This window comes from Rattus norvegicus, chromosome 5, assembly GCF_036323735.1.
Source record: "Rattus norvegicus strain BN/NHsdMcwi chromosome 5, GRCr8, whole genome shotgun sequence".
NCBI classification, from domain to species: domain Eukaryota; kingdom Metazoa; phylum Chordata; class Mammalia; order Rodentia; family Muridae; genus Rattus; species Rattus norvegicus.
The window spans coordinates 163360032-163373085 of NC_086023.1; the positions used below are offsets into that span (position 1 = coordinate 163360032).

A 13054-nucleotide genomic window follows, 5' to 3' on the forward strand; every position below is an offset into this window, starting at 1 on the left:
AGCAGAAAGTTAGGGAAAAATGATGAAAGAAGAAGCTAAAGACAGATAAAAGACAGTATAAAAAACTTATACTGGGAAGCGGCAGGTTCCCTGTGGTCCAGACACCGCCCAGATTTGAAGGGACCCGATCAAAAGCTCTTAGCACCCAAATCCTGTGGGAGGGAGAGCTAAATCTTCAGAGGGGTAGACACGCCTCGGAAGCCAGAAGAGACTACACTCTGCCCACATTTCTGACTCCAGAGGAAAATACCTAATGCCATCTGGAACCTTGGTCCACAGGGGGTGAGGGGGGGGCAGGAAAGGCGGCTCAGGCCCTCCTGGTTGCTGCACTCCCAGAGAGCTCAAAAACAGCCCTTCAGAGGCAGGACCACGGGGTTGGGGATTTGGCTCAGTGGTAGAGCGCTTACCTAGGAAGTGCAAGGTCTTGGGTTCGGTCCCCAGCCCCGAAGGAAAAAAAAAATCTCAGAGGCAGGACCACAGATAAGATCAACTTTTGTGCTCCAAGCGACCTGCCTGGTGGACTCAGGACACACAGAGGCTAAATTCCTCTGGGACCAGACACTTCCAATTTTTAGCTGGAACCCCATCCTCACTGATCCCGGCCCACAGTTCCCTGCTCCCAAACCCCTTGGGAGAGAGAGCTCACCTCCCAGACAGGTGGGCACTCCTGAGACTGCAGAGCGGGAGAGACCACCAATATAGCCCACTCCTGCCCACATCCCTGGCCCAAGAGGAAACTGGATAGGGCCTCTGGGAACATGAATTTAGGGGCACTCAAGCAGCAGGTCCCCTGTGATCCAGACACTGCCCGGATCTGAAGGGACCCAATCAAAAGCTCCCTACACCCAAATCCCATTGTAGGGAGAGCTAAACCTTCAGAGGTGCAGACATGCCTGGGAAGCCAGAAGAGACTACACTCTGCCCACATTTCTGACTCCAGAGGAAAACACCTAACGCCATCTGGGACCCTGGTCCACAGAGCCCCAGGAAAAGGTGGCGAGGCCCTCCTGGTTGCCACCCACACGGAGAGCTCAAAAGCAGCCGCCCACGAGCAACTACAGCCTGAGACCACAAGTAAGACCAACTTTTCTGCTCCAAGAGACCTGCCTGGTGGACTCAGGAAACAGGCCCACAGGAACAGCTGAAGACCAGTAGACAGGAAAGATGGCACACCCGAAAGCAGAACACTTTGTTCCAATAACTGGCTGAAAGGAAACAGGAAAACAGGTCTACAGCACTCCCGAAAAACAGGCCTATATGACGGTCTAGCCACTGTCAGAAATAGCAGAATAAGGTAACACCAGAGACAACCTGGTGAGAGGCAAGCACAAGAACCCAAACAACAGAAACTACATGGAATCATCAGAACCCAATTCTCCCACCAAAGCAAACACTGAATATCCAAACACACCAGAAAAGCAAGATCTAGATTTAAAATCACATTTGATCATGATGATGGAGGATTTCAAGAGAGACATAAAGAACTCCCTTAGAGAAATGCAGGAAAACACAAATAAACAAGTAGAAGCCTATAGAGAGGAATCATGAAAATCCCTGAAAGAATTACAGAAAAGCACAGTCAAACAGGTGAAGGAATTAAAAATGGAAATAGAAGCAATAAAGAAAGCACAAAGGGAGACAACCCTGGATATAGAAAACCAAAGGAAAAAACAAGGAGCCGTAGTTACAAGCATCACCAACAGAATACAAGAGATAGAAGAGACAATTGCAGGAGCAGAAGATTCCATAGAAATCATCGACACAACTGTCAAAGATGATGTAAAATGGAAAAAGCAACTGCTCCAAAACATATAGGAAATCCAGGAATCAATGAGAAGATCAAACCTAAGGATAATACATATAGAAGAGAGGGAAGGCTCCCAGCTCAAAGGACCAGTAAATAGCATTAACAAAATCATAGAAGAAAACTTCCCTAACCTAAAGAAAGAGATGCCCATAAGCATACAAGAAGCCTACAGAACTCCAAGTAGATTGGACCAGAAAAGAAGCTCCTCCCATCACATAACAGTCAAAACACCAAAGGCACAAAACAAAGAAAGAAAATTAAAAGTACTAAGGGAAAAAGGTCAAGTAACATATAAAGGCAGACCTATCAGAATCACACCAGACTTCTCGCCAGAGACTATGAAAGTGAGAAGATCCTGGACAGATGTCATACAGACCCTAAGAGAATACAAATGTCAGCCCAGGTTACTGTATCCAGCAAAACTCTCAATGAACATAGATGGAGAAACCAAGATATTCCATGACAAAACCAAATTTACACAATATCTTTCTTCAAATCCAGCCTTACAAAGGATAATAAATGGTAAAGCCCAACATAAGGAGGCAAGCTACACCCTAGAAAAAGCAAGAAACTAATCATCTTGGCCACAAAACAAAGAGAAGAAAAGCACACGAACATAAGCTCACATCCAAATACAAATAGAACAGGAAGCAACAATCACTATTCCTTAATATCTCTCAAAATCAATGGACTCAACTCCCCAATAAAAAGACATAGATTAACAAACTGGATATACAATGAGGACCCTGTATTCTGCTGCCTACAAGAAACACACCTGAGAGACAAAGACAGACACTACCTCAGAGTGAAAGACTGGAAAAAATTTTTCCAAGCAAATGGTCTGAAGAAGCAAGTTGGAGTAGCCATTCTAATATCGAATAAAATCAATTTTCAACTAAAAGTCATCAAGAAAGATAAGGAAGGACACTTCATATTCATCAAAGGAAAAATCAACCAAGATGAACTCTCAATCCTATATATCAATGCTCCAAATACAAGTGTAGCTACATACATACATAAAAGAAACCACACTAAAGCTCAAAGCAAACATTGCACCTCATACAATAATAGTAGGAGATTTCAACACCCCACTCTCATCAATGGACAGATCATGGAAACAGAAATTAAACAGAGACATAGACACACTAACAGAAGTCATGCACCAAATGGACTTAACAGATATTGATAGAACATTCTATCCTAAAACAAAAGGATATACATTCTTCTCACCACCTTATGGTACTTTCTCCAAAATTGACCATATAATCGGTCACAAAACAGGCCTCAACAGATACAGAAAGATAGAAATAATCCCATGCGTCCTATCAGAACACCACAGGCTAAAGCTGGTCTTCAATAACAATAAGGAAAGAACACCCACATATACATGGAAGATGAACAATGCTGTACTCAATGATAACCTGGTCAAGGAAAAAATAAAGAAAGAAAATAAAGACTTCTTAGAATATAATGAAAATGAAGGTACAACATACCCAAATTTAAGGGACATAATGAAAGCTGTGCTAAGAGGAAAACTCATAGCTCTGAGTGCCTGCAGAAAGAAACAGGAGACAGCATATATGAGCAGCTTCACAAAACCCTGAAAAGCTCTAGAACAAAAAGAAGCAAACACACCCAGGAGGAGTAAAAGGCAGGAAATAATCAAAGTCAAGGCTGAAATCAACCAAGTAGAAACAATAAAGACCATACAAAGAATCAACAGAACAAAAGGTTGGTTCTTTGAGAAAATCAACTAGATAAACCCTTAGCCAGAATAACAAGAGGACAGAGATTATGTTCAAATTAACCAACGCAAAAATGGCCGGTTGTGGTGGCGCACACCGGGAGGATTTGCTGAAGGAGGCAGAGGCAGGAGGATCACAAAAGCAAAAATGAAAAGGGAGACAGAACTAAAGAATCAGAGGAAATTCAAAAGATCATCAGATCCTGCTACAAAGCCTGTATTCAACAAAACTGGAAAATCTGGAGGAAATGGACAATTTCCTAGTCAGATGTCAGTTACCGAAGTTAAATCAGGAACACATAAACGATTTAAACCCCAAAACTCCTAAAGAAATAGAAGCAGTTATTAAAGGTCTCCCAACCAAAAAGAGTCCAGATGGGTTCAGTGCAGAATTCTATCAGACCTTCATAGAAGACCTCATACCAATACTATCCAAACTATTCCACAAAATTGAAACAGACAGAGCACTACCGAATTCCTTCTATGAAGCCACAATTACACTTCTACCTAAACCACACAAGGACCCAACAAAGAAAGAGAACTTCAGACCAATTTCCCTTATGACTATCAACGCAAAAATACTCAATAAAATTCTGGCAAAGCAAATCCAAGAGCACATCAAAACAATCATCCACCATGATCAAGTAGGCTTCATCCCAGGCATACAGGGATGGTTAAATATACAGAAAACTGTCAGTGTAATCCATTATATAAACAAACTGAAAGAACAAAACCACATGGTCATTTCGTTAGATGCTGAGAAAACATTTGACAAAATTCAACACCCCTTCATTATAAAAGTCATGGAAAGAATAGGAATTCAAGGCCCATACCTAAACATAGTAAAAGCCATATACAGCAAACCAGTTGCTAACATTAAAATAAATGGAGAGAAACTTGAAGTAATCCCACTAAAATCAGGGACTAGGAAAGGCTGCCCACTCTCTCCCTACTTATTCAATACAGTTCTTGAAGATCTAGCCAGATAAATCAGAAAACAAAAGGAGATCAAAGGGATACAGATTGGAAAAGAAGAAGTCAAAATATCACTGTTTGAAGATGATATGATAGTATATTTAAGTGATCCTAAAAGTTCCACCAGAGAATTACTAAACCTGATAATCACCTTCAGCGAAGTGGCTGGGTATAAAATTAACTCAAATAAATCAGTAGCTTTCCTCTACACAAAAGACAAACAAGCTGAGAAAGAAATTAGGGAAATGACATCTTTCATAATAGTCCCAAATAATATAAAATACCTCGGTGTGATTTTAACCAAGCAAATAAAAGATCTGTATGATAAGAACTTCAAGCCTCTTAAGAAAGAAATTGAAGAAGACCTCAGAAGATGGAAAGATCTGCCATGCTCATGGATTGGCAGGATTAATATAGTAAAAACGGCCATTTTACCAAAAGCGATCTACGTGGTACTGGTACAGAGACAGACAGATAGACCAGTGGAATAGAAATGAACCCACACACCTAGGGTCACTTGATTTTTCACAAAGGAGCCAAAACCATCCAATGGAAAAAAGATAGCATTTTCAGCAAATGGTGCTGGTTCAACTGGAGGTCAACATGTAGAAGAATGCAAATCGATCCATGCTTATCACCCTGTACAAAGCTTAAGTCCGAGTGGATCAAGGACCTCCACATCAAACCAGATACACCAAAACTAGTAGAAGAAAAACTGGGGAAGACTCTCAAACATATGGGCACTGGAGAAAATTTCCTGAACAAAACACCAATGGCTTATGCTCTAAGATCAAGAATCGACAAATGGGACCTCAGAAACTGCAAAGCTTCTGTAAGGCAAAGGACACTGTTGTTTTCTTTATGCATTACTGCTCCAATCTCTTACTCATTTCTATTCTCAATGTTTTCCAGTCATGAAGAATTTCATTCCTTTGCTCAACTGCTTTCATGTTTCTTTCTGTATACAGCAACATCTCTGGTATCTCAGGGAGACCTGCTCTGTAGGTAAGACTTGCTGCCTTAGTTAGGGTGTTACTGTTGTGAACAAACAAGTGAATAAGACAACTCTTATAAGGACAACAATTAAATGTTGAAGGCTAATAGGTTCAGAGATTCAGTCCATTATCGTCAAGGGGGGAGCATGGCAGCATGAAGGAAGCCTTTCACAAACAAGATTTATGGGACCTACTAGATGCTTCCCTATATCCTTCCAATACCCAGCTCCTCAGTTCCATGTTTCCATTGATTCTTCTGGCAATCTAGGCTCTCTATTCACTGACCCATAACTGATTATGCTCCCCTTTTCCCCTCTTCCTCCGATCTCCCACCTTCAGCTTCCATTGATAACTTAGTCAAGAGAAGAAATAAAAGAACTAGTTCAAATTTTAAGTTTATAATTAAATTGTTTCACTCTTTTAAATTCTCCTCACGGTTGCATTTTAAATCATGGGACAAAGGCAAATGTATCTAATTAAGAAATCAAAGGAGCCTTCTGGTTGCTGCCCTCACAGAGAGCTGAAACCCAGCCCCGAGGGGCGATGTCAAGCCAAAACAAGACCAACTTTTCTGTTCCAAGTGACCTGCCTGGTGGACTCAGGACACATGCCCACAGGAACAGCTGAAAGCCAGTAAACAGAAAAGACTACACGCCTGAAAGCAGAATACACTGTTCCTATAACTGGCTGAAAGAAAACAGGAAAACAGGTATGTTTTCTATGATCTTAAGCGACCCCTATGACAGGGCCATTCCTGCCCCCAAAGTGGTTGATACCCACCCACTGAAAATTACTACTATAATTTATGTTATAGGATTGTAGAAAATTCATGACTTCAGCATATGATACATGAGAGACACTTCCTGGGAAGATGTAACATACATTCATCTAAGGATCCCAAGTGTAAACTAAAAATAATCAAATCAAACTTGGTGAATTATTCACATTTATTTACAGGACAACGGGGAAGGAGTTGTTGACCACACAGCCCAAGGACACATAATCAGTTGTTATCCTCAAACATAAAACCAGCATTTAATAAGAATTATGAATACTGGACTGTCAAAGGAGATTTCACATCTGTAGACATATTTATAGGATCAAGAACAAGCAGTTTTGGTATCTCAGTTTGTCAAATAAAACAAAGTATAATTTGTCTGAATTTGATTCCTTGAATATACAGGATGCTGCCAGTTTTATTAGATATTTTGAGGGGTGAAGTCCATTTGAAATAGATAATTTCTGTTGCCATGAAAGTGTTACACAACACTATATTATTCTGGCTTCCCCACATGTCTTCATCTTGGAATATTTGAGGGTGGACACGTACAAGTTCAATGAAAACTTTCCTACACTGTCATATTTTCAGAGATTTTTCTCAGCATAAGTAGTTGACATTCACTAAGATTTGAACATCGAATGAAGGTTTCTGAAGTTTTCATAATTATACAAATTCGCTTGTGTGGAACCTCAATTGTTGCAAGATATACTTTCCCCACAAAAAAATTTAAAATGTTTTCTCTAACCTGAAATGAAGTCAAAGATATTTCCAAATACATTGTTATATCTTCAGATTGTAACATGTATTTTCTTAATTCTAAGAGATAGGCCAAAAGGTTCATACCTCTAATACATTTGAAAGTTTTTCTCCATTAAGTATTATCTAATCAATTTTAAGATGATATTTGTTGGTAAAGAATTGTCCCATTGGCTAAATTTATAATTTTTCTCTATGTAATCTGTCAGACATTGTAGTTAATGCATTTTTCATGTACATCACACTTGCAAGTATTATCTCATGTATGAAATCTCTGATGCCTTCACAGGCGAATATTTGGGTAAAGCATTTGTCACATTCACTGCTTTTGTAAGGTTTCTCTCCTCTATGAAGTCTCTAATGTACATGAAGACTGGATTTTTGAGTAATGCATTTGTCATATTAACCACATTTGTATGGTTTTTCCCCTGTATGAATTCTCAGATGAATTCTCAGACTCTGGGACCAAAGCATTTTTCATAATTACTGCATGTGAAAGGTTTATCTCCTGTATGAACTCTCTGATGAATACTAAGATGGGATTGTTCACCAAAGCATTTGTAAGGTTTCTCTACTATATGAATTCTCTGATAAATTCTTGGACTAACTTCTTAGTCAAATCATTTGTCACATTCACTGCATTTTTAAGGTTTATTTCCTGTATGAATTCTCATACGGTTTTTCAGAGTACCTGTTTCAGTAAAGCATTTGCAGATTCTCTGCATTTGTAAGGCTTCTCTCCAGTATAAATTCTCTGATAAATACTAATATTAAATTTGTACGTAAAGTATTTCTCACATTCACCACATTTGTAAGGTTTCTCTCCTTACAAATTCTCTAATGAATTCTCTAATGAATACTGAGATAGGATTCTCCGGCAAAGTATTTGGCACATTGATTACATTTGTAAGGTTTATCTCCTGTATGAATTCTCTGATGACGCCTACGACAGGATTCTCGGGCAAAACATTTGTCACATTGACTACATTTGTAAGGTTTCTCTCCTGTATGACTTCTCTGATGAACAGTAAGATGGGATTGTTGGACAAAGGATTTGTCACATTCACTGCATTTGTAAGGTTTCTCTCCTGTATGAAGTCTCATATGGTTTCTCAGAGTGCCTTTTTCAGTAAAGCATTTGTCACATTCACTGCATTTGTAAGGTTTCTCTCCTGTATGAATTCTCTGATGAATACTAAGATAGAATTCTTGGGAAAAGTATTTGTCACATTGACAACATTTGTAAGGTTTATCTCCCGTATGAATTCTCTGATGACGCCTAAGACAAGATTCTTGGGTAAAATGTTTGTCACATTGACTACATTTGTAAGGTTTCTCTCCAGTATGAATTCTCTGATGAATACTACGATGAGATTGTTGGCCAAAGCATTTGTCACATTCACCGCATTTGTAAGGTTTCTCTCCTGTATGAATCCTCTGATGAATTCTCAGACTACCTTTGCGGCCAAAGCATTTGTCACACTCACTACATTTGTAAGGTTTCTCTCCTGTATGAATTCTCATATGGTTTCTCAGAGTGCGTTTTTCAGTGAAGCATTTGTCACACTCGCTACATTTGTAAGGTTTCTCTCCTGTATGAATTCTCTGATGAATACTAAGATGGAATTTTTGGGAAAAGTATTTGTCACACTGACTACATTTATAAGGTTTTTCTCCTGTATGAATTCTCTGATGACGCCTAAGACAGGATTCTTGGGAAAAGTATTTGTCACATTGACTACATTTGTAACGTTTCTCTCCAGTATGAATTCTCTGATGAATACTAAGATAGTATTTTTGGGCAAAGTATTTGTCACATTGACTACATTTGTAAGGTTTCTCTCCTGAATGACTTCTCTGATGACGTCTAAGACAAGATTCTCGGGCAAAGTATTTGTCACACTGACTACATTTGTAAGGTTTCTCTCCTGTATGAATTCTCTGATGAATTATCAGACTAAGGTTGGAGACAAAGCATTTGTCACATTCACTGCATTTGTAAGGTTTCTCTCCTGTATGAATTCTCTGATAAAAATGAAGCTTCCTTGTTTTGGTAAAGCATTTCTCACATTCACCATCTTGGTGAAGGTTCTTACCATTAATGTCTTCTTTCAGCATCAGTTTATGTTTATAGACAAAATCGTTATCAAATTCTGTATTTTTGTGTTCTTTGTTCTCTATATGGATTCCAGAATTTACACCAATGATAGCACATTCATTTGAAAACTGTACACAGTCTTTATATTTGTAAACTTCTCTTGTTTTCCCAGCTTTATGTCTTTTCAGGTTTGAGGACCGAAGGGAGGGATCTCGGAGATGAGTTTTATAAGGTGTACTTTGGGTGGATTCAAGGGTCATTTTGCTAATTTCGTCCCATTTACAAAACTTCTCTTGAATATTCACAAGCTCATGGACAATGCACTCTGTGTCTTGTTCCAAGACCTCCCCATGTTTTCCATGTATCAGATGATTTTCTGAAAAATAAAAGTGCAATTAGGGACGACAGGGGTTACTGCACTGGGGAGAAAGAGATTCAATAATGGGTGTTTACTGAATTATCTGGTAAACTAGACCTTCTCAAGGATTTATGCCCTCAAAATTGGTTTTACTCTTTTCATAATCATTACTTGGATCCTCAGAAATCCCTCAATTCAGATCTATATCAACTGAAAGGAATGATAAAACACTTCAAAATATTACCTTAAAAATTGTACCTTGCAGAAGCTAAGAAAAATAAGTCATCAATCAATATTGAATATACATAAATTAGAACTCTGAATAACATACTTCTAATTTTTAATTATAATTTGATTCAAAGTGACATTGTATAGCTGTGTTCAGCTAGAAATTCATGATCATAAATGAATCTTATACATATACTTGTGTCAGCATCCAAAATACTGAAGATTAAGAACATGGTGTATGAGTACTAAACTCAGAGACCACATATAAAAATGCAAAGAAATAGGCAAAATTAAAATTCTCCAAACCAACAGCTCTATATCTACTTAAAACATTTTGCATTATTAAAAATCATACTTAAAGAGATTAATATAATAATGTAATAATAATGTAATAATAAAATGACGCCAAATATTATGTGTCCAGAAATATAATTGCTACTTCTGAAAATTATGTTTTTTTAACTCAGAAATTTCCATTTAAAGCTAGATAAGAGGTATTGGAAAGATCTTGGAGAATATAACACTGGTTACTCCTCCAAAGAAAGTGGAGAAATGTATAAAAAAAAAATACCATGGAAAAATTATCATGCAAAGAGGAACCTCCCTTATCCTAGTGCTTTCCAGATTATTTCAGAGAGTTTACATAAACACGATGTAGGAAAATTCAAAGTAAGATTCAGGAATTCTACAAAAAGTGCATCCTTACCCACAGACAATAGATTGTTGTACGTCTCCAAAATCACATCCATGTACAGTGCCCGCTGAGCATAAGTGAGACTTTCCCATTCCTCTAGTGTGAACTCTGGAACCACATCCTTGAAGGTTAAGAAACCCTGTAAAAGAAAAGTATGTATTTGTTACTTTACAAAATTCCTTTCCTACATTAAAAAGTAGCACTAATGAACTAGAGACACTTTGTAATACAGATAAGGACAGGAAAATATTGAGGGACAAACATTTTCTCAAAGGTACATGGATATGAGTCTAAAGTTATGAAATGCTGCTCTTCCACAGACAATCTATAGAATGACTTACAATAATGCTCTCATTTATGAAGGCCCTCACATTCATAAATTTATTGTGGTTTTCTGAGACCTTAGCAGCAAAAGAACGATTTTCCACCATCAACACATTTGAATTTTTTTGCGCAGTTTGGATTGTATAATATCTTTTAAAGTCCTCTATTACAAAATTGTTTGCCAGCAATCCTATGCTACTAGAAAATGGATTTTGACACTCATTTCTTTAAAATCCAATAATCTCTGCTGAAGACTTCAGGCAGGAGGAATATACAACACATATGCATAATTTCAGACAAATGTTACCAACATACATTATATAACAAAAGACATTAAATAGAAGTTGAAAATCTGTATCGTAAAATAGTCATATACTTCCTTGTATTTACATCTCTCTGAGAATGAATGTTATAATCATCTCAAAAGCTGTAATCTGTTATGAAATATAACATGTTCATTTGATTTCTGGATACAATAATGTACCTATATGCAGTAGAGTTTGATAAAAAAAAAATTTTAATGTCACATCACAGATAGTTGTTATGATGAGGAAAAATGTCCTATCAATTCTACAATGTCCACCTTACTCCATATGGACAATAGCTCAGTCCTGTGTACATCTGGCCCTCAGGTGACTGTACTATAACATATGTATTTGATGTTATAAGGTCTAGCTAAAGTGCTAGAAATGTTCAATAAGGAAGAAGTAGAATATCAAATGGAAAATTAATGGAAGAAGCAAATGTTAGAGTTTGTTCTTTCAACAGAAAAGGAGTGCAACATCAGGAAAAATATGAAACATTCCAAGTGACACATAGAATCAAATACTTAGGAAAATTATTTTATTTAAGTATATTCACAACCAAGGAAAAACACTAGTACAGGAAATTAAATTGTTAAAAATTATAAAACATCTGGCACAAAGCTCCCTGCTCCCAAACCCCATAGGAGAGAGAGCTGATCGCCCAGAAGTGTTGGCAATACTAAGATGGCAGGGCAGGGGAGACCGCCACTTCGGCCCACTTTTGCCCATATCCCTGGCTCTTGAAGAAACTATATAGGGCCTCTGGGAACAGGAAGATAGGGGCACTCAAGCTGCAGGAAACCTGTGATCGAGACACCAGCGGGATCTGAAGGAACACAGCCAAACAGCTCTCTGCACCCAAATCTTATGGGACAGAGAGGCAGACCTTTAGAGGGGCAGACACGCTTGGGAAACCAGAGAAGTCTACTGTCTGCCCACCTTTCTGACTCTAGAGGAAAAAACACCTACAGCCACCCTGTGCACAGGGACCCCAGAGAAGGAGGGGCAGACACTCCTGGTTACTGCCCTCATGAAGAGCTGGAAACCAGCCCTGAGGAGCGACGTCAGGCCCAAGAACAGAGGTAAGACCAACTTTTCTGCTCCAACTGACTGCCTGGTGGACTCAGGACAAATGCCCACAGAAACAGCTGAAAGCCAGTAGACAGGAACAACAACACGCTTGAAAGCAGAATACTCCATTCCCATAACTGGCTGGAAGAAAACAGGAAAACAGGTCACAACTCTCCTAACACACAGGCCTATAGTATGGTCTAGCCACTGTCAGAAATAGCAGAACAAGGTAACGCCAAGGACAACCTGATGACGAAAGGCAAGCTCAGGAACCCAAGCAACAGAAACCAAGACTACACGGCATCATCGGAGCCTAATTCTTCCACCAAAGCAAACACTTAATATCCAAACAAAAGCAAGACCTAGATTTAAAATCACATTTTATCCTGATAATGGAGGACCACAAGAAAGACATGAGGAAGTCCCTTGGAGAAATGCAGAAAAACACAAATAAACAAATAGAAGCCCTTAGAGAAAAAACACAAATATCACTGAAAGAATTAGAGGAAAACACAAACAGGTGAAGGAATTAAAAATGGAAATAGAAACAATAAAGAAAGCACAAAGTAGGATAACTCTGGATATAGAAAACCAAAGGAAGAGACAAGGAGCCGTAGATACAAGCATCACCAACAGAATACAAGAGATAGAAGAGAGAATCTCAAGAGGAGGAGATTCCATAGAAATCATCGACACAACTGTCTAAGGTAATGTAAAACTGAACAAGTTACTGGCCCAAAACATACAGGAAATCCAACACACAGTGAGAAGATCAACGGTAAGGATAATAGGTATTGAAGAGAGTGAAGACTCCCAACTCAAAGGACCAGTAAATATCTTCAAAAAAATCATAGAAGAAAACTTCAATAACCTAAGAAAGAGATGCCCATAAACATATAAGAAGCCTAGAGAACTCCA

At 38.4% G+C, this 13054-nt stretch overlaps 1 protein-coding gene across 2 annotated transcripts in view; it reads right to left on the reverse strand.

The window, feature by feature from the left end:
• Positions 1–6450: 6450 nt before the first annotated feature.
• Zfp534l2 (zinc finger protein 534 like 2) overlaps positions 6451–13054 on the reverse strand; it is a 38081-nt gene continuing 31477 nt past the window's right edge. Inside the window, exons 3-4 of one of the 2 annotated variants that reach the window (XM_063288300.1) lie at positions 10449–10575; positions 6451–9532 (exon numbers count right to left, since the gene is read on the reverse strand). In XM_063288300.1, the coding sequence (XP_063144370.1) occupies positions 7908–9532; positions 10449–10575 (1752 nt within the window). In that variant the 3' untranslated portion in view covers positions 6451–7907. The remainder of the gene's footprint in view (positions 9533–10448; positions 10576–13054) is intronic. The other variant, NM_001402528.1, reaches the window with a different exon arrangement.